A 21203-nucleotide genomic window follows, 5' to 3' on the forward strand; every position below is an offset into this window, starting at 1 on the left:
AATAGCATTAGCGGAGCAAGCCTGAAGTGTATCCGGGGTTTAGTTTGCTTGGCTTTTGAAGTAGATGCTATCTGTCCTGTCCATATATATATATTTTTAAATAATTATGTGTGTGTGCAGGGGCTTTGCTTGTTTAAAAAAAATAATGTTAAAAGGGATATTCTAGAGCTCAGTGTGAAAAAAATTAAAAGTCTTTAGACTACCGTATTTTCCGGACTATAAGTCACACTTTTTTCATAGTTTGGCTGGTCCTGCTACTTATAGTCAGGTGCGACTTATATATGAAAAAAAATATATAATTGAACATGTTTTTAAATGTTAATTTATATTAACTGACATGAACCCGTGAGAGAGCGCTCTCAAAAATGCACAAGTCCTGTGCACTTTCAGTCAGAGATTAGTGCTTGGCTATGCCTGAAACACACGTGCATACCTAAATCGTCAAATTATGGCCGGGATTCTATTTATAGCCGGGCCTCAGATTTGGACAAATAAAAGCCAGTATAATTTTGTTTCAATTTAACTCATAAAAGAGCTCTTCTTAATATTTTATATTGTTGGTTGGTATTGTTGCCAATGAAAAGTCATTGTCCTACACCAGGAGTCTCCAACACGTTGCTCTCATTGCTCTCAAGCTGCATGCCGCCCCCTTCTGAGCTAGAGGCTGAAGCAGTAACCTACATTTAAACACAATTGTTGCTGCCAGGCATCAGCCTATGAATTTTATAAAAAAGTAAATGATGCATAATTTAAAAATAACTACATTTAGGCTATCTTAGACCTCTTTGGCTATACGGAATAAGGTTTCCCTTGCAGCACATGCAGCATACGTTCTATGAATGAATGAAAGCACGGATACCTTATCTCGCAATAAGTGGATGGCAATCGAAATCCCGACACTATATGAAACTTAATAGTGAGCCATTAAATACCCTACAGATTTCAGTGGTCCTCAGTCCCGATATTTAGCAATATAATCAAACAGTCCAAACGTAAATTAAATCTAAAATTGAACATCTGCTTTGATAGCCTACCCATGCCGCTCTAAATGAAAAGTAGGCCTATGTCTCACAATAAAAGAAGAAATAAAGGACTATATAGCTGACTCGAATACAAGCCATGGCCAAATAAAGGTGCTGTGCTTTGCGCAGTCTAAATTTGAGGATTTACGAGTCTCCTAAACATTCCTCACCCATTATCTAGACATGCATGAAAACATTTGAAAACAAAACTCACTGCCATGTAATATTTGATGGCTGTTTTGCTACTAATTATCTTTCACGTAATGAATACGCACAGAAAGTGAAAGTAGGCCTACTGTGCGCTCCGTGTCTGTAGCTGTCTGTTCATGTCCGCAATCGATTATAACGTCAAATGGAGAAGTCATCCATGTTCTCTCGCGTTATAGGCGGTCATGCTTCGGTGTTTGCAAAATTCCTGACTGTTCCTGATCGCTAAACGTTTGTTTTTCTTTCCTGTCGATAGCAGTTGATGTTGAAGCACCTATAGGCTATAATTTGACTTCAGCGGTGACCAATCCTGCTGAGAGAGAGAGCAACGAGAGAGAGGCACCCCCAAAGTGGTCCTGCGCGCGCGCATGTGTGTGTGTCTGCATAGGGTTCAATTGAAGTCAGAGTTGGTCCGTCAATAGTCCCGCATTCAGGCCGCTCCATTATTATATTAAGGTCAGATAGCGCTGTAAAATGTGTGGGAATTTCTCGCATTATGATGGCTAGATTTGCGGGACTTTTATTATTATGCTCAATACTAAGTAATAATTTATTCGCAATACCCGCAATCCCACGCTGGAATTTAGACCCTGGTTTTAAATGCCATCTTTTTTTCTCTCGCTCTTTCGGAGGTGGCCAGCCAAGCAATTGTTCTGCTGCCAGCCTGTGCCAATATATCGTCCAAAATGCTTGATTGCATTGCATTCTCCACATTTCTAGCTACATTTTCATGTACCACATCAGCATTTTTGTTTAGTGTTTTTTTTTTTTTTTTTTGTAAATTGCTTTACAATTAGCGTTGGGCCCTTGTCAGCAGCCTTCAGCTTGCCTCTTGCCATATTCACTCATTCGTCTTCAATAACATTCCCTGTCGAATTCTCAATATTTTTGGCCTCAATGTGTCCAGTTACATAGTCTGTCTGTTCTTGGTCTTGGATTTTGTGAAATATATTTCTTAAATATCACCTGCTTGCAGCAGCTTCGGTCTGCACTTCCTTTTAAAACCGCATCTTTTTCTCTCTCCAGCATTTAATCTGCTGCCGGCCACATCGTCCAAAATGCTTGATTGCATTGCATTCTCCACATTTTTTGCTACATTTTCATGTACCATATCAGCATTTTTGTTCAGTGAATCTTTTGTAAATTGCTTTACAATTACCTTCGGGCCTATAGGCCTATCACCTGCTTGCTTCGGTCACGTCCTTTTAAAACTGCATCTTTTTCTCTCTCGTGAGCATTTAATCTGCTGCCAGCTTGTGACTCCACATTGCCCAAAATGCTTGATTGCATTGTATTCTCCACATTTTAGATACATTTTGGTCTACCACATGGCATTTTCTTTCAGTGGATCTTTTGCTTTGCAATTACCTTCCTGCCCTCCTCTTGGCTGCCTTCACTCCTTCGTCTTCATTAACATGCATCTTTTTGGCCTCAATAATCCAGTTACATTGTCTCTGTTTTTGGTTTTGGATTTTGTGAAATACATTTCTAAATAAATGCGACTTATAGTCCGGTGCGACTTATATATGTTTTTTTCCTGCTCATGACGCATTTTTTGACTGATGCGACTTATACTCAGGAGCGACTTATAGTCCGGAAAATACGGTATTTAAAAAGGCTTTTGTCAAATTGTCCTTAGTTTAGAATGTAGAAGTAGTGAGAAATGTACGGTAGTAACTTTCCTACAGTGCCACAGCACCACAGCACCAAAGGCTTCAGCGAAAGCTCATTCTCCAGTTTTATGAAGTAGTCATACGCAGATTTGGCATGCACGCAGCTCAACAACTAGCTGTGCAGCTATTACATAGCTCTAGCTCTGTCTACAACTACCCTAGTTCCTAGAACTGCATCATTATCAACACACATACAGGGTTATATGTCCGCTTTGGCTAAAGGGTGGAAACAAGCACACCAGATACCCGCAGCGTTCAATCAAGGCAAGGAGCTCCGAAATAATCCCAGGAAAGATGGAAGATTGAAAATGTTCTCCTTCTAATCAAGCCTCACCAGGAAATGGAAGTAATATCCTCGCTAGTGGTGAATATTGCATTGCCGCAGCAGAGGTATATTAGAAGCTCTAATTCATCGCTCATGTGGGCCTGTGGGAGATGGAGTTTATTTGGGGTGGGGTGGCCTCATTATTTTGAATCCGAGCATTTAACCAAAAATCCAAGGCCATGTTTTATAAAGTAAACTTTATTAGCACTGGAATATCGCTAATAAAGGTTGCTTGGCCGTTTAATGTCGACCAGTGCACCTGTGACCCCTACATAAGGGACCAGCTCGTATATTGTGAAGGTTATGTTGTAAGGCCATTGCTCACTTTGACCCAGTGCTACTTTGTCTGGTTGTCCCCGAAGGGGGTTCTCCTCCACTGCACCATGGCAAACTCTAATATATCACACGCTGACCCGGCCGACCTGGGGTGTTGGCCCCGCTTTGACAGAGTGGCCTGTGTTCAGCTGGAGGAAGTAGAGAGGTATGGCAGGGGGGACCTTGAGCGGAAATGTGTACGTGTACACTCTGACCCCCAAAGCTGTCAGGGGGATAGTAACCTGGCCGATCATTCATTTTTTACTGTCAGCCTACCCCACGTGATGACCCTGGCAAGACCTTTTACAGATCTGCTTCAGGGGCCAATCAGGTCGTCTGTAGGGCCAGACGGAGAGCTGAGCGAACCAATGAGGATCTGCGGTGGCGGGGGCTTCTTGGCACTTCCTCCAGGGGCCTAGTGCCACTTCACAGGATATGAAAGATTAATGTCTGTCTTTTAGCCCAGATCAGATTAGTGGGTCAGAGACTGAAGCTCGCCCCCAAGCCTCAGTGTCTGCCATCTCTCTCTCTCTCTCTCACACACACACACCCGGCTCACCCATCTCTGGCTCGACAAGAAAACTAATTACAGCTGTATTTCTTTCTCTTCCTCCCCCAGCTTGCCTTTCCCTCTCTCTCTCACTCACTCACTCACTCACTCACTCACACACACACACACACACACACACACACACACACACACACACACACACACACACACACACACACACACACACTTGCTCCATCCCACTCTCCACCTCCTCTCCTCCCTCTCCTCTTTTCCTCTTCCTCTGAGAGGGTGTGTGAGTGGTCATAGTTTCCATTTCAAAGTCGCCAAGGAGAGGAACGTCTGCATGTCATTCAGAGATGGAGTGATGCTCTCAAGGGTGAAGTGTGCCCCTGTGTCCTCTCTCACTCTCTCTCACTCTCGCTTTTCTCTTTTTGTCTCTTGTTTTCCCTCCGTCTTTCTCTCAGGCTCAGCCCGCCTCTCTGTCAACAGCACAAAGGACAAAAGCGTCTCCTCTCTGTGGAGCGTCACTCATGAGGAGGAGTGGAGTGGGGGAAACCTGCCTCCACACAGCCGCTTATCAACACAGCCGCTCAACACTCAGCACATACAACACACCAGCTAGAGCCAACCCCGCCCCGACACACACACACACACACACACACACAATATGGGAGAGCAGGAGAGGATTTAATTGGTCCACAAGTTTTTTTTTTTTCTTTTTAAAAGAGAGAATTGTAATTTGACTTTGTTTTGTGTCTCCGAGCAAAGATTTGCCTAGTGCAGCTTGATGCGGCTGTGCTGATTAGAAGAGATGAGTCCTTTTCATCCTGCGCAGGCTGTCAGAGTGGCCTGTTTCCTCCGTCTGAGGGACAGATGCCGTCTAGACCCTTTTGATTTGGGCGAGAGCGCGGGGATAGGGGGGCGAGTTAACCCCCACCAGCATCTGCCCATCACCACCACTCTCCCGGTAACTGTTACCAAGGCAGCAGACAAAGGAGCCAGCTGGCATAGTGCCACCTCCAGTGGCTGAAGAGAGAGGGGATCAGAGAGAGGGGCACCTCTGCACCCTCCACCCCGCCCCCACCCCCCCATTTTCTCTCTCTCGCTCTCTCTTTGCATCTATTAGCTGTTGGGAGAGGGGTTACAGGAGCCTATTAAAACGCCCTAATCAGTTTTTTTTCCCCCTGATTTACATCAAAGGTAATGAAAGCCTTAGATGGGCTCACAAATTACCCGAATTATTCTCGTGTCCTTCCACTGCCTCTTTGTTAAGAACTCTCCTTCCTGCACCTCTGCACCCCACCTCCCCCCCCCGCACACACACCCTTAAGAAACACACAGATAACCAAAAGCAACACAAGTCCCTGGGATCTCTTTAGAGGCCGTCCAAGCTCCTCTCTCTTGGAAAGGTCACTCCAAGATTTCCTTCCTCCCCCGTCCCTACTGATATTCAGACTCTAGTTGATGGCAGGCTCCTTCTGCCTGTTTGTCATGGGAGTTTGCTGCTGTTAGTCCTCCACATGCAGCGTTCCTCAGACAAGATTTGTCATCACCAGGCCCCGTGTGTGTGTGTGTGTGTGTGTGTGTGTCTGTGTCTGGGTGAGAGGGCTAGAATGAGGTGTCTGTGTGTCAGTGGTCGTTTGGCAAGCTTGGGGCCCTAAGCTGAGGAATGAGGTGTCATGCCTAGCCCAGGCCTGATGTGTCACCTGCTGACATCAGCAGTGGCAGCTGCCCACATCGCCACGGCGACCGTGGGCATAAGTGGTTAAGTCTGGGTGCCGGCGGTGACATCAGCCAACAACGGGCAAATCTCCTGTCAGCACTCAATATTTAATGGCCTGTAAGTGGCAAACGGGCACGCAGTGGCTGTGTGTGTGTCGGCAAGAGAGTGACTCACTCGCTCAGTCTCATGCCAACTTCTTGCCATCAGCGTGGACTGGAAAAGGCTGGGTGTTATAGGTATCACTCCTTTTTATTTTCACTTGTTTGTGGATGTAGCTCATATACAAACCCGACACACAGTCTGCAAAGATCTAAGAGCTCGGTGCAGTCATTCTGATCTCCGGGTTAGGTAGTGTTCACACCACTGGGAAACACACTTACAGTACGCTCACCTTCGCTCTCAACACACACTCGTCCACTCCAGGAAAATACCTTCCCATCATTAAGCACTTCCTTACCAGCACCTGCGCTCTTTACTTTCCCTCCTCCTCCTCCTCCTCCTCCTCCTCCTCTCTCTGCATCCTGTCTTGTTTCCCCCTCTCCCTTTTGTCATTGAGCTCTTTGTGTGTTGAAAGCTGCAAAGCTTCATTCATTTCTCTGTCATCTAAGGTACACATGCATGCATGCACGCACACACACTGCCCCAGTGGGGCCAGATGGAGGGCTGTGTAATCTCCCTTTGTGTGTGTATGTGTGTGTCTGTCCTCCCACCCCCCCCCCTGCCCTCGCCTGTCCATCAATCTCACCGGCAGGCTGTCGTCCCTACTGCTGAGGAGCCACCTCTGTCTCCCAGCACACGCAAGAATGTGAGCTCCTGTCATAACTTTTCATTAAGAGGCACAGCAGACAGCTTGGAGTGTGACGTACAATCATCTTTCTTATTGCGTTTCCCTTCCTCCCTCTCTCTCTCTCTCTCTCACTCTCTCTCTTTCTCTCGCTCGCTCGCTCGCTCGCTCTCTCTCTCTCTCTCTCTCTCTCTCTCTCTCTCTCTCTCTCTCTCTCTCTCCTCTCTCTCTCTCTCTCTCTCTCTCTCTCTCTGTTGTGTAATCTGCCTGAGCACTGGGCATCTCATCCCTGCTGTCTCGGGAGCACTCTCGTCAAACTCAATATGTCAGCATCGTCTCAGACTGTCAGGTCTCCCTGCAGGGGGCCAGCAGAATTCCTCAGTCAGCGTCTCTCTGTGTGTGTGTGTGTGTGTGTGTGTGTGTGTGTGTGTGTGAGAGGGGATGAAGGCAGGCAGTGTGTGTATATGTGTTAAAGTAAGAGGGAGCGATACCAAATATGGGTTATACTGTGTGACGTGAGTGTGTGAGAGAGCAATGAGAGTGAGTGTGTGTGTGTGTTTTAAAGACTTTCTAAGAACTTCACTGCCACGGTCATCCCTTTTGATGGGTTTGAAGTGCAGGTGAGGCTTAGACAGAGCCCCTTTATCTGTCTCTCGTGGTCTCCTCAGAAGTTTTTGGGGAGATCTGGGCTAAACCACTCTAGTCCTGCACGGGGAGAGAGATGGGGTTAAGGTGGGAGTGATCTGGGCTAAACCACTCCAGTCCTGCATGGGGAGAGAGATGGGGTTAAGGTGGGAGTGATCTGGGCTAAACCACTCCAGTCCTGCACGGGGAGAGAGATGGGGTTAAGGTGGGAGTGATCTGGGCTAAACCACTCCAGTCCTGCACGGGGAGAGTGCTGTGGGGTGACCGAGAGGAGCTCCTCTTGTTATACTACTCCATCTGTCTGAATCTGGGATGGGTCCCCGGTCTTTCCCCTCTCGGTGCTAGTCATCCTCTCTTTCTCTCTCTCGGTCTCTCTCTCTCTAACCCCCTCTCCCCTCTCTTTCTTTTTTCACTCTCTCTACCCCTCTCTCTCTCTCTCTCTCTCTCTCTCTCTCTCTCTCTCTCTCTCTCTCTCTCTCTCTCTCTCTCTCTCTCTCTCTCTCTCTCTCTACCTATCTACCTCTTCCTTTGCTATATCCATCAGAGGATGGACTTCAAAGTCATGGAGGTTTTGGTACCCAGTGTATCCTCATTTGTCTTAGTTTTTCCTCCTTTTGCTTCAGTTCTGAACTCGCTACTCCGTTCAAACACCCTGTATTGAATGAGGTATTAGCCCTTTTGTCTTCTGTTAATATTGCTGCATATATGCCTGTGTTTGAAATAGTTTGAATTCAGTTTGAAACATTTTGATTTGGTCATGGACACAATCGTGTGACTGAGGGGGAGTTTGATGGGGATGGCAACAAGCTCATTGTGATGGATCGAATCCCTCTCGGTACAGATTTTGGGGTAAAGTTGGGTGCTTCAGTATGTCTTAAAACCAAAGAATATGGGGGCGCTGTGGCGCAGCAGGCTACAGCGCCCGTACCATATACGGGTCCGAGTGCCCACGGGGACCCAGGTTCGAATCCGACCTGCGGTCATTTCCCAATCCCACCCCATCTCTCTCTCTCCCACTTGCTCTCTTGTCTCACTCTTCACTGTCCTGTTCAACTAAAGGCAAAAAAAAAACAAAGAATTACAGTTGCACAGACAAACCCGGAGTAGAACTAGTCCAATTATTTTTGTACCTTACAGCCCCATGGATTAGTTTAAGGTGTCTGTAGAGGACATGAAAGGTGTTCAGATCGTAGATGTTATGTTTCTTCGTGGTTTATTCATTCGCCTTTAACCTAACATTGTACGAAGGAATAGGGTAATAATTTATTATTATTTATTTAATAAGTTCTGTTGTCTTCAGAAGGAGGACAGGATGTGCATTGAGGGAAGTGTGTGGTGGGGAAGATAGTCATGGACCCTGGCTCATACATGCATAGTCAGGTAGGGTGAGTGCCAACAACCAGGCCTACTCCACCGTGTGCAGATAGAGAGACATGTTCTGCTTCAGGAGTCATTTACAAGAGCACGAGCGGATGCTGAACATCAGACAGACAGGATTCATTTATTAATCAGCCCCTTCTGCTCTGCTGAGCCAGTGGTGTATGTGTGAGGGAATGTATGTATGGGTGGGGGTGGATGGATGGAGGAGGTTGCGCCGGGTTCAGCTGAAGCCAGAATGGGCAATGAGGCTGAATAATTGCATTCATCAGTTACGTAAAGGCAGACTTGAGTGCTGTAATGAAGGTGAGTCACTCGGGGAGGTAAATCAGGCCTCTTTTGGATGTGAGCAGTGGCAGCAGGAGGAGGAGGAGGAGGAGGAGGAGGAGGAGAGAAGCCTGCTCTCTACTGCTCTGCCTCACACTGGTCCCGTCCAATGAGAGAAGGGGAAAGTGCTCGAGAGTCATTTGGACTTCATTTCTGTGAAATGTTGTGGTGTGAGAAAAATGTTCTGGTGCTGAAATCATCCACGCTACTTGTGCAACACAAGTTCTTGGTGTTGCAAGTATGTCTTCACTCCATTGTAGGGCCGAGTACAAAGAAGGGGATTAAAGGACTGGAAAAATAAGCACTAGAGTGTGTTTAGTTTGTGTATATTCAAAACCAGCAAGATACAGCGGGGAAAATAAGTATTGAACACGTCAACATTTTTTTCAGTAAGAATACTTCCAGTGAGGCTATTCACATGAAATTTTCACCGGTCATTAGTATTAACTTAGGTAATCCACACTTATATAAAAATCCAAACATTGTCTAAAAGTAGAGTTATGAGTAAAAAAAGTGGAATGGCACAGGGAAAAAGTATTGAACACACTAAGAAAAAGCAGTACACAAGGGCAAGGAATGGCAAGGAACAAACTGGAATCTATAAGTAGTTAGAGAAATTATCCCTCCTATCTGTGCAAATTTATATTAGCTGGGTTAGTACATACTGGTAGGCTATAAAAAGGTTTTTTGTTACCAAGGTGTCACACAAGAAACATTTCATGATAAAGGGTAAAAGCAAAGAGCTCTCCCAAGACTTTTGCAACCTTATTGTTGCAAAACATATCAATGGAACTGGTTACAGATGTACTTCAAAACTTCAGAATCATCCAGCGAGCAGTATTGTAGCCATTATCTGCAAGTGGAAGGAACATCACTGCATCATCAGCTGGCCATGCACAGGATCTCCTTGCAAGACTGAAGTCAGAAGAGTAGCCCAAGAGCCAAGGACCACTCGGAGAAAGCTCCAGAAAGACTTAGAGGCAGCAGGTACAATTGTTACAGAGAAAATCATGTAGGTAATGCACACAACCGCCATGGCCTCTATGCACGCTCATCCCGCATGACTCTATTGCTGAAGAAAAAACATGTCAAAGCTCGTTGAAAGTTTGCTACACAACATTTGTACAATCCTATGAAATACTGAGAGAATGTATCCTGGTCAGGCAAGAGCAAAATGTAACTTTTCGGATGTCATACTACACACCATATTTGGAGGATAAATGGCATTGTGAATAACCCTAAAAATACCCTACCAACAGTGAGGTTTGGAGGTGGTGGCATCATGGTGTGGGCTGTTTTTCATCTCATGGCACTAGCAGACTTCATACAATTGAAGTAATGATGAATGGAGTCATTTTGTTCCGGGAGAATCTTTACATCCACCAGGATGATGAGGATGAGACATGGCTAGACCTTCCAGCAGGACAATGATCCAAACCATTCAGCAAAGGAAACTCTCAATTGGTTTCAGAGAAAGGAAATCAAGGCCCTGACTTCCAATCCAATTGAACAGTTTTGGAAGTTAACTAAAGATCAGGATTCACAAGAGGGACCCCTGGAATCTTCAATATTAAAGGACTATCTGTTTAAAAGAATGGGCCAAACTCACACCAGAATACTGTGACTGATTAGTTTCATTATACAGGAAATGCCTTGAAGCTGTCATTACAAATAAAGGCTTTTCTACAAAGTATTTCAGAAATTTCAGCAGGTGTGTTTAATACTTTTTTCCTGTGTCATTCCACTTTATTACACATAACTCTACCTATGGACTTTTAATGTTTGGAATTTTTTATATGGGTGGATTATCTGAGTTAATACTAATGTCCGGTGAAAATTTCATGCAAATAGCCTCATTGGAAGTATACTTACTGAAAAAATGTTGACTTGTTCAATACTTATTTTCCCCGCTGTATATCTGAGGTATAATTGAGAATAAATTAGACTCATTTAGTCTCATTGGTTCCTCATCATCGGTATATCTCTGATAGGTAGGTATCCCTGTCAGACCGCTCATGTTTTTATATCTCACAGAGCGGAAGTGCACAGTGCCGTGGCATACTGCCAGCTACAGACCCATGATGAGTATTTGAAGCCATCAATTCTGGCCTGTTTTATTTGAGATTGAGGTGTGGGGGGTCAGGCACTTAGCTCATCATACAGTAGCTGCAAGCAGTATGCATCAACCCCCCCACACCTGTGAACCTCATTTACTCGGCCGTGGACGCGAAGGTACATGACTATTTCCTCCACAGTGGGCGATGTTATAACCTTCCTTAAGTCTCTGGCGTGTAGGCATGCCGATTCCTGCCCGTTTCTGATCTTTTAAATACACATGAACCATGTTGAAACTTCTGTTTTCCATTGCAGAGCCCATGCTTCATTTCATCACGGCTGTGTGATTGTAACAATTTAGCTGAAACTCAGAGGGGCCCAGGTTTCTATTATACCTGTCACATCGGTAGCATGTTGTTCATTATCACAGAAAATAACTGTGTTGAAACAAATGAATAAAGTAACCGAACCGACATCCGAAAAGTTGTTGTAAGAGCATGGAAGCTTGCAGTTACAGAGCTAGCTCTAGCCAAGCACCAAGTCAAGACATTCCATGGCTCCCAGAATCAGGTCATTGCCATGGATGTGCCCTTTAGTCCAGCCAGTGGTAGCGTTCCTCTGTGATGTCACCTCCCAGTTAAAACACAGACTTTCCATATATATATACACACACACACACAGCACACACACACATTTATACACACACACATTTATACACACACACATCTATGCGCACGCACACATTCACAGGGCACTGAAGACCTCTAGGATGGCTCTGTCACCAGCGATAGTGGTACAGGAGTGCTAATGTAGAACTGCAGGTAGTGGAAAATCACAACACACACACGCATTCATGCACTCTTTGTGGAAAATGTGCACAGAACGCACAGTGTTTTTCTTTCTATATTTCCTTGTGTTGTGTTCACAGCACAGAGGAGCTGGTTTTAATTATCCTCATTATTAGTTAACACCACACACACTTAACAGCTCTCTTGCGTGAGCTCAGAGGGACTGAGTGCTCTAATTTGGCAACAGTAACAGGACAGTTATGGTTGATAATGATTACACAGAGTAGCTAAGATTCACACATTTGAATTTCTGTCATTATGTGTACATTGCTGATGCAAGCAAGCTATTAGTGCACTAACAATATGACTTTGGATGAAACCAGTCACTATGCATTAGTGTTTTTAAACGTATAGCTACGAATGACAAGTGACGAGTCTTTTTTTTATCCTTTTTAAAGCACATGTCAACTTTCAGGTTTTGCAGCTGCACAGCCCTTGGAAATGTTGTTTCACCAAATCAGCCAGTCAAATTAAAATGTACCTATTTGAAAAGTTGATGTTGTTCACTACCTCTGATTTTAGTTCATCATTCCAGGCCAGACCAAGTCACTTGGTAGCAGCACATGGTAGCAACACATCAATAACATATCTCAAAAAGAAGTCCTATTTTGTGTCGCTATTTTGTCCCACCCCTGATATTAGCGTATTTGGATCATTTTGCAGGCTTTCTTATTACCAGATTGCGACCTCTTTATGGATGCTACTGATAAACTACACCTAATTCACAGTGCTCAGTGACTGTTTCTGGTTGATAACGTCTTGTATAATCATCACCATCCATTCATGTTTTACAAGCGGTCTCAAGCTGGTTTTGAAACCCTCTGAGGTTTGTCCTCAGATCTCTCTACTGAAAGATGATTAATACCAGAGCCAGTTCAGCACGGCAGCATCATTTCACTCTTGACACCCCGGGAGGGCATGTAATAATAGAGCTGGTAGGAACGAAGCCTTACCTCTGGCATCCAGGTCAGCGTGCTCTCTCTCTCTCTCTCTCTCTCTCTCTCTCTCTCTCTCTCTCTCTCTCTCTCTCTCTCTCTCTCTCTCTCTCTCTGAGTGGCTGTTATCACCTCGCTCTTTGCCACCCTGCGGGTGCAGGGGACTGGCGAGGTGCGGAGTGCCAGGCGGGAGCAGCTGTGCCCGCCGGTGCCACGCGGTTATTTAGAGCAGGAGAGTGTTCAATGGCAGAGTGGGGCCGAGGACGCTCGCGCTCCGCAGCCGGAGGCCGCCTCGGCGTGTGGACGTTTGGACCGGAGCCACATTGACACGCGAGTCCTTCGCATGGCCACGGTGTCAACTTTCCAACACACTCAAGGTTGAGCACGCACTCTATTGTCTATTTCCACCCTCCGCTATCCATCTCCGGTTACCTGGGGGCTCAGGGGTTAGTTGCTTTCAAACGGCGTCATTACATTTTTAAATGGCCGTGTAAAAATGTCCAAGTACAACAGATGTTGAAATTGTAGTGAAATTTGTTGTGACCACATCCTCCATCAAACTTATTGTGACTCGCACTATACCTAAAGGGTTCAGATTTGTGGATACTATTTGGTTTTCCATCTGCTGGTGTTCTAAAATAGAATTGGAACCTAAGACAAGATATTGTTACCACTGAACGTGTTCTGAAAGCAAAATGCCTGCAGAATCTTGTATGCATTAATGGTTGTTGGCAAGTGACCACTGAATAGCCGTCATGGTCTGACCATGGTATCCCAGTTCAAAAGAAAGCTGCGTATTGGTGTTTCTGGGAAAACGGATGAGTAAGGAAGTGGGGGTCTTTGCGTGTGTGTGTGTAGGTGTTTGTGTGTGTGTGTGTGTGTGTGTATGTACACTTCCAGCTGCCTTGAGATTCCTGTGGTGGTTTAGCAATTAAATTAAACCCGCCTGGACCTGCGCAGTGCTTTTCAGCTCTCTTGTACCTAAGCCTTGTTAGACATGATGTCTATCCATCAAGAACTTGTTAATGTGCCAGTAGCCTGCTGAGAGAGCCTGAAGAGAGGAGCCAGAGCCCCTTAGAAGGGAAAACAGGGTCTTTAGAACGTTTCCCTTTAACAACACATACCCATTTTTCACACTTTGAGAAACTGGAGCTCTTGGTGTTGGCCACCTGTCAAACGGAACATCTTGCATCATCTCGTGGTTACAAAATGCAGTGGTGAATGCCCTGGAGTAGTGTTATGTTCTTCACCCTGTCTTGCGTGTGTCTGAGTGCGAGAAATTGAGATAAAGCAGGAGACTGCAGACATTCTGTGCCAAATTGTTGTAGACATGGCACAATGTGTGCAAAAAGTCAGGATGAACTAACACAGACTGATAGAATTCAAGAGCAGGTTTCCTTTTCATTTTTTTTTTTTTTTTTTTTTTAAGTCATTCTCAACTCACTGCCAGTTAACGTTATATGCTCTGGCAGTGGATTGACATGAATAGGTTGAAGATGCAGAACTCAAAGAGCCTGCAGCTTTACAAGACATCTAAATGTAGAAAATAACTGATATTTGCTGTAGCATGGGTAAACGGCCTGTCCGTGTTTTTAAGTAGCAGATTTTGTATAGGTCCTCGCGGTTTCTCAATTCTTTCTTCTTCTTTTCCTCTCTCTGTGTCTGTGTCTCACAGGACCTGTCGGGCTCCATCGATGACTTGCCGACGGGCACGGACGCCGGCCTGAGTTCGGCGGTCAGCGTCTCGGGCTCCACCAGCAGCCAGGGCGAGCAGAGCAACCCGGCGCAGTCGCCCTTCTCGCCGCACGCCTCGCCGCGGCTCTCCAGCCTGCGCAGCGGGCCCTCGCCCTCCCCCGTGGGCTCCCCGGTGGGCTCCAGCCAGTCGCGCTCCGGGCCCATCTCCCCGGCCAGCGGGCCAGGTATGTTCTGCCTAAAGCTTGGCCTCGTCAGACAGGTAACACATCGCCAAAGACTGGGCCTGGCCAGAGACGACTCGCTCGTGTGAAATGTACATGTTTTCTGTCCGCCTGAATATACACATGGAGGTGGAGCTGACTGCACAACATGAACAACACCAACAGGCTTCGAAATATGGGAGTACTCCATAAAATAGACTACGTCCTCCAGGTCCGCCTGTATTGCAGGTTTTTTTTGCCGTTTTTCTCTCACTTTTCATCTCCCTGTCTTTTTTTTTCTCTCATGGCCCCAAAATATATATATATATTTTTTTACTGTTAAGAGGTCTTGTTTGATTTTGGAGGGTCTAAATTGCCTGAAACAATTACCCGATGAAGTCCATGCCACACACACACACACACACACACACACACACACACACACACACACACACACGCCTTCCGACTTCCTGACCCCTTAACTCCTCTGCCAACTGCTCACTGCAGCTAGCTCAGACTTCTGCAACATAGACTCTTTATTTACAATCATACCTTGGACTTGGGCAAATAATGGTGTCTGTCTGTCTGTCTGTCTGTCTTTTTGTGCTCGCTATTAGCGAACAGCGGGAGCCTCAGGTCGTTATATAAACCCGTGGCTCGGTAGCTGTTGTTTGGATAACAGACCCAGTCAGACGGGTTGTTTTAATGGGGAACCGCGGTGGCCCCCAGGGGGCCAGTGGTCCGGCACAGACACCACACCAGGGCTCAGTCAGGGGTCTCGCCGCGGAGCCAGCAGCCCAGGCTCACTTCACACGGATTACTGGGGCAGCCGAGGCCATTTAGGGGAGCGGGCTTGATGTGTCTTGATGTGTCTGTTTCCCTACTGTCCTCTCCCTCACACACACACCACACACGCAGGCGCACACACACACACACACACACACACACACACACACACACGGCCAGGTCAGAGGACAGAGCTGTGTCCATCCCCAACCCCCGAGTGTCCAAACAAGCCTCTCACTCGTTAAAATAGTTTCACAAAACTCTATTAGCGGTTCGGAGTCAGTTCAACACAATTACTCTCTCCTACAGTGCTGGCCACTGTGAGCCGGGGAGTGTGTTTGATTTGACCGCTAGCCGGGGCAGTGAAGACTTTTTCTTCCCTCCCCAGTTCCCTTTTTCCTTTTCTTTCTTTCTTCCTGTCATTTGTTTCCCCCCCCCCCCTGTTGGAGCCGCTGAGGCTGCATGTCTCTGGCCCTGCCTGTGCTCGGCGTGCTCCAGGTCTGGATAACGAGGCTGGTGGGAGCCCATGTCCCCCGTGCGCTCCGCGTCTCCGCTGGGATACGAGTCACTCATTAGCACCCAGGCTGGAGCTCCGCTGACATGTGATCCTCCGCAGCGTGGCAGGAGAGAGCCACACACACACACATACACACACACATGCACGCACACACACAGACAGACAGGAGTGATATCAATGCTCCTAAAAGACTCATTAAAAGACCCAAATGCCACTAGGAGTGTGTGATATGGTCTGGGTGTTCCAGGTTCCAGCTGAGTACTACAGGTGTGGGGTAAAGTGTATTCAAAGCGTGTGTGTGTGTGTGTGTGGTGTGTGTGTGTTTTCTGCAGGCACTCAGATGGCCCCGCAGACCCCTGGAAATATGTCCGATGTGGGCTCCCATTCCACTCTGAGTCAGTCACCCATGTCTCAGGACAGAGGTGAGTACACACACACACACACATACACACACACATACACACTCCTCCCTCAGTCCCAAAGGACCTGTCATGCTTTTTTCCACATAACAAACCAACTCCAGCATGTCAGTGTCAGCCATGTTGCCTTAATGGTTCAACGTGTGTGTGTGTGTGTGTGTGTGTGTGTGTGTGTGTGTGTGTGTGCGTGTGTGCGTATACTGTATATTCTCTCACATTCAGTGTGCATGTGAGAATGTCCGTGTCAGTCCCCATGGCTGTTTCCAGATGTTTTCCACTGCTATGGCAAATGAATGGCCTCATTTGGCTGACATACGACCACCTGTCAGGGCCTCCCTGCCGGGACGCTCTCAGCTAATTCAGGCCCGCAGTCAGGGGCAGCGCCGCTCCGCACGCCGTCGGCCCATTTGGCCGTTCCGCTCTGGTGACCGATGGCAGCGCCGCCGCTAGCCGCCCGCTTGTTTGCTTTCTGTGGCACACGTGCCAACCCTGTGAAGAAGCGTCAGGCACAAAGTTAAAGGTTTGAGTCGAAGCCACCCCTACCCCCACTCCAGTGCCCCCCCCCCCCCCCACACACACACACACACACACACACTCTTTCACTTCAAACAGCCAAAGCAAACGAGCGGGACGGCAGCGGTTGCGGTTCTGTGACGCGGTGCCTGATGCAGCCCCATGCGCTGCCGTGCCTGATGCGGCCCCATGCGCTGCCTTGCCTGATGCGGCCCCATGCGCTGCCGTGCCTGCCGTGCCTGATGCGGCCCCATGCGCTGCCGTGCCTGGCGTACCTGATGCGGCCCCATGCGCTGCCGTGCCTGGCGTACCTGATGCAGCCCCATGCGCTGCCGTGCCAGGGGCGGCGGGTGATGTCAGCAGGCCTGATTGATCGCAGCAGAATTCCGCAGCTCCGTGTGGTCAGGGAATGGACGACTCGTCATGCCCAGCCAGTGCTGTGTCAAGTGTGCGCGATCAAAAGACCCTGTAGACATACAGTAGCAAACAAACAATGAAATATCTGTGTGACTGCTCTGTGTGGCATTTCTTATCGTCAGTCACCGTTTTCTCCCACACAAGCTGGGAAAAAGTATCGGTAACAGTATAGCTCTCTTACTCATGTTTGTATGGCAGTAGGTTTGGTAGAGGCCTCACCAGCCAAATATTTTGCTAGCTGCTGCTCCTGGTCATGGTCCTTGAGCTTTGTGTTTGGACCACAGTGATGTTGGGCTGAAGCCACCCTCTCCAGTGGACCCACCGAGCCTCCACTCCCGACGTCCTTAAATGGAAGATCTGTCCTGTCATGGTGTAACTATGTGTCCTAAATTGGAGAGCAGATTAGTCTCCCCTCTCTTAGTCATTAGTGGTGGTTGCTTTTTTCCCCCGGAGCTTTCCAGAGTGGAGTGGAGGAAACTCGCGCTGGATAGCTGTTAACCATTAGCGGTTAAACTGGCCCAGGTGAGATGGCTGCAGGATTGTAGCTGTTAGCCGGAGGCCAGAGAGGCTGAACGCAACCCAGCCCGCTGGAGCAGAGAGAGTGTGTGTGTGTGTGTGTGTGTGTGTGTGTGTGTGTGTGTGTGTTTGTGTCTCTGTGTGTGTGTGTCTGTCTCTGTGTCTTCGTGTGTGTGTGTGTGTGTGTACGCACTGTTCTCTGCTGCCAGCCGTCCCTGGCAACAGGGCCTCCTCTCATTACTCACAATCTCAGGCCGCTCCGCCACAGCGTGCAGCCAATCTACACACGGCAAGAGCCTCCACTAAGAGCGCAAAGGAGCTCACGCACACACACACATATACAGTCCAGCACGCACAATCACACTAAAACGAATAAAATACACATGCATACAAACATCGAGTCACAGAGCAACCACAGACGGAAACAGATCGGCACACTTATCTGCATGCTGTCACACACATAAACATGTGAAGAGTGGTTCCAAAAAGCTCTTTCATGAATAATTTTTAACATTTTTGTAGAGTTTTCCAGCTAATTTCCGTGGAACTGTAATTGGGTTATTGCTATTTGATTTATCGTTACTGTACTTAAAGCGATGGTTCGGAGTAATTTCACCCTAGGGTCCTTTGCACCATGACCCCGAGCCAAACACCCTCCCAGAACCTGTTTTCCCTTGGTCGAACCCTGGTCGAGTAGCGCTGTCAGAAAGTAATGACGTTCTGCAGTCGTGATGGAACCAACTTTTATCTCATAAATTACCCAACTAATAATATGTTCTTTACTCATAAAACAATGCATTGAAAAGTTTGTAAGTGCACCAGGAGTTTATTTCAATAACACTTGCCTGATGGAGGCTACTATACCGCTGCGTCGACGTTACTTCCGTGATTTGGGAAAAGCCCGTAAAAGTCCTAGCAGGAAGCGACTACATCAACGTTTTTTGGTATATCCAGTTTTTACTATTTTTTTCCCAAAGTGTTTACAACTTAGTGTTAACTAATAATTGTTGCAAACTGGTACTACGAACAAAATATTAGTGCATTTCTGGATCTACATCCTTATGCATGCTTCCTGCCAGGACTTTTACAGGCTTTTCCCAATTACGACTGCAGAAACTCATTAGTTTCTGACAGCGCTACTCGACCAGGGTTCGACCAAGGGAAAACAGGTTCTGGGAGGGTGTTTGGCTCGGGGTCATGGTGCAAAGGACCCTAGGGTGAAATTACTCTGAACCATCGCTTTAATCAAAACAACACTAAACACAAAATTATTGATATTACCTGAGATACACAATTGAATTAAACCACAATTAAACATGACTTAATAATGATTTTAAAAATGGATATATAGCATTTTGGAACCAATTTCTTCATATTTTAAGAACATATCCACACACGTCACACACACACCCACAGCCACACACACACACACACACACACACACCAGTGTTTGTGATACCACTTGAGTCTTTGGTGGTGTGTGTGGTTTGATGGAGGGAGTGATTCTGGGCCAGAGGGCTCAGTCTAGCGTGGACACTTGTTTTGTTTGTGTCAGGTTGAACGTCTGAGAGCTCCCCCAAAAGATACTTAATGGCTGGCCTGCTCTCAGCCCTGTCAGTGTATGCATGTGCATGCTTTCCTACACACACACACACAGACACACACACACATGTCCACCCTTTCAGACACTTTCTAAAAAGCCTGCCCCACCAATTTGTCTATTTTCCAGGCAATTTAAAAAACACACACGGTTTTCACTGCTCCCCTTGCAGAGAGCAGTGGAGGGAGAGTGTGAGGGAAAGAGATGGGAGTTTATCCTTTGTTCTCTCTCTCTCTCCCTCCCTCCCTCCCCTGTCTTTCCATCAGCCTCCTCAGCACTAGCCAGTCAGAGCTAAACTCACTGAAGTGCAAAACATGTGCAAAGAGGCAGAAAGCTAGCCACAGGTACCGGTGAACGATAGGGCCATAGTCAGCTCTACCAGACATATTCACTCAGAGATTTCTTTGCAATGACTGTAAAAGTTGTTTGTCATGGATGTGTGCTTGTATTGTTTTGGTCATTGTAGAAGTAGATGGTGCCATGGAAAAATCGTTGTATAATAAAAGAAAAAAAATCTCTACTTCGTTGAGGCTTTTTGTGGTTGACATGTCAGTGTGGATTTACATAATGGCATCTGAGTGGTTTGGATAATAAATGGGTTGGAGACTGTGCCTTCTCAGAGTGCCCATGAATTAACCCCCATCATTAGCATGTAATTGCCTTTCCAATTTATTTTTTTTCTCTTTCCAAATTAGTGATGAAATTGCCCTTAAATGTTCAAATTTATTTATTTGCCTTGCCAACTGTTTCACTCTTCTCCTGTCATTACCCCCTGCTTGTGCGCACACACTCACACACACTCGCTCTGTCTTTGTCTTTGTGTTTCTCTACCTGTTTTCCCTTGTCCATGTTCTCTCTGGCCTCCAGCAGCACGTGCTGTACTTAACCGTTTCCCCTTTTCCCTCCTTCTTCTCAGGATTTGCTCCCAGCATGCAGCGAGGTGCCCCAGGGCCCCAGTTTGGTGCCCAGCAGCAGCAGCAGCAGCAGCCTGGCGGACCCTCCATGTCCCCACACCCCTCTCCAGCCGGCCCCATGCACCACAGCATGGGCCCCTACCCGCAACAGGGCGGCCCGCCCTACGGCCCTCAGAGTGGGCAGTATGGCCCCTCAGGTACCACACGCCTAGATATCCTTCATCACCATTTGTCCTTTATTTTACTGCTCATGTGAGGGAGTGATTTTTGGCGCGATTTGTCGTGCTACACCGTTCACAGTTGGAATCCATTGTGTTGTTTCAATTTGTCAGGGATTAAATTACTGCTCAGGCATTGTTGACCTAATTTGTGAAGCGCTAATAGGGCCTGTGAAAACAGCAGAGTGGATGAGGTGGGTTCCCCTGTTGATTCAGCTGATTGGTCATTGATCACACAAGTTGGATGACGTGTGTGTGTGTGTGTGTGTGTGCGTGCGTGCGCACGTGCGCACGCATGCATTTGTGTGTCTGTGAACATTTACAGACACATGTGAAAACACAGAAATGAGTCAGTGGATTTCTATGCATACATCTGCGCATGTGTTTACACATTCTGGGCACCAGGTGTGTGTGTGTGTATGTGCGTATGTGCGCGTGCATGTTTGCACACGTATGTGTGAGAGTGTGTGTGTGAGAGACTGCTTACGTGTGTATCTACGTGCTCATCTGGAAGAAATTCCGCACTGATGTGCACCTGTACAGAGTTAGCAGCCTGTAATGTTATGGCTAGCACTGATTGTAAAAGAATGGCACTCTGTTACAGCAGCCCATCTCCTCTCCCACCTCTCTCTCTCTCTCTCTCTCTCTCTTTCTCCCCCTC

The 21203-nt window shown here is 47.0% G+C and overlaps 1 protein-coding gene across 5 annotated transcripts in view; it reads left to right on the plus strand.

Annotated features, from left to right (window-relative positions):
• The window catches only part of arid1b (AT rich interactive domain 1B (SWI1-like)), a 72697-nt gene that overhangs the window by 30892 nt on the left and 20602 nt on the right, over nt 1-21203 (plus strand). For all 5 annotated transcript variants that reach the window (XM_042096092.1, XM_042096090.1, XM_042096091.1 and 2 more), the window contains exons 5-7: nt 14423-14666; nt 16278-16367; nt 20327-20521. In XM_042096092.1, the coding sequence (XP_041952026.1) occupies nt 14423-14666; nt 16278-16367; nt 20327-20521 (529 nt within the window). The remainder of the gene's footprint in view (nt 1-14422; nt 14667-16277; nt 16368-20326; nt 20522-21203) is intronic.

The sequence above is a fragment of the Alosa sapidissima genome, chromosome 6 (assembly GCF_018492685.1).
Source record: "Alosa sapidissima isolate fAloSap1 chromosome 6, fAloSap1.pri, whole genome shotgun sequence".
Lineage (NCBI taxonomy): Eukaryota > Metazoa > Chordata > Actinopteri > Clupeiformes > Clupeidae > Alosa > Alosa sapidissima.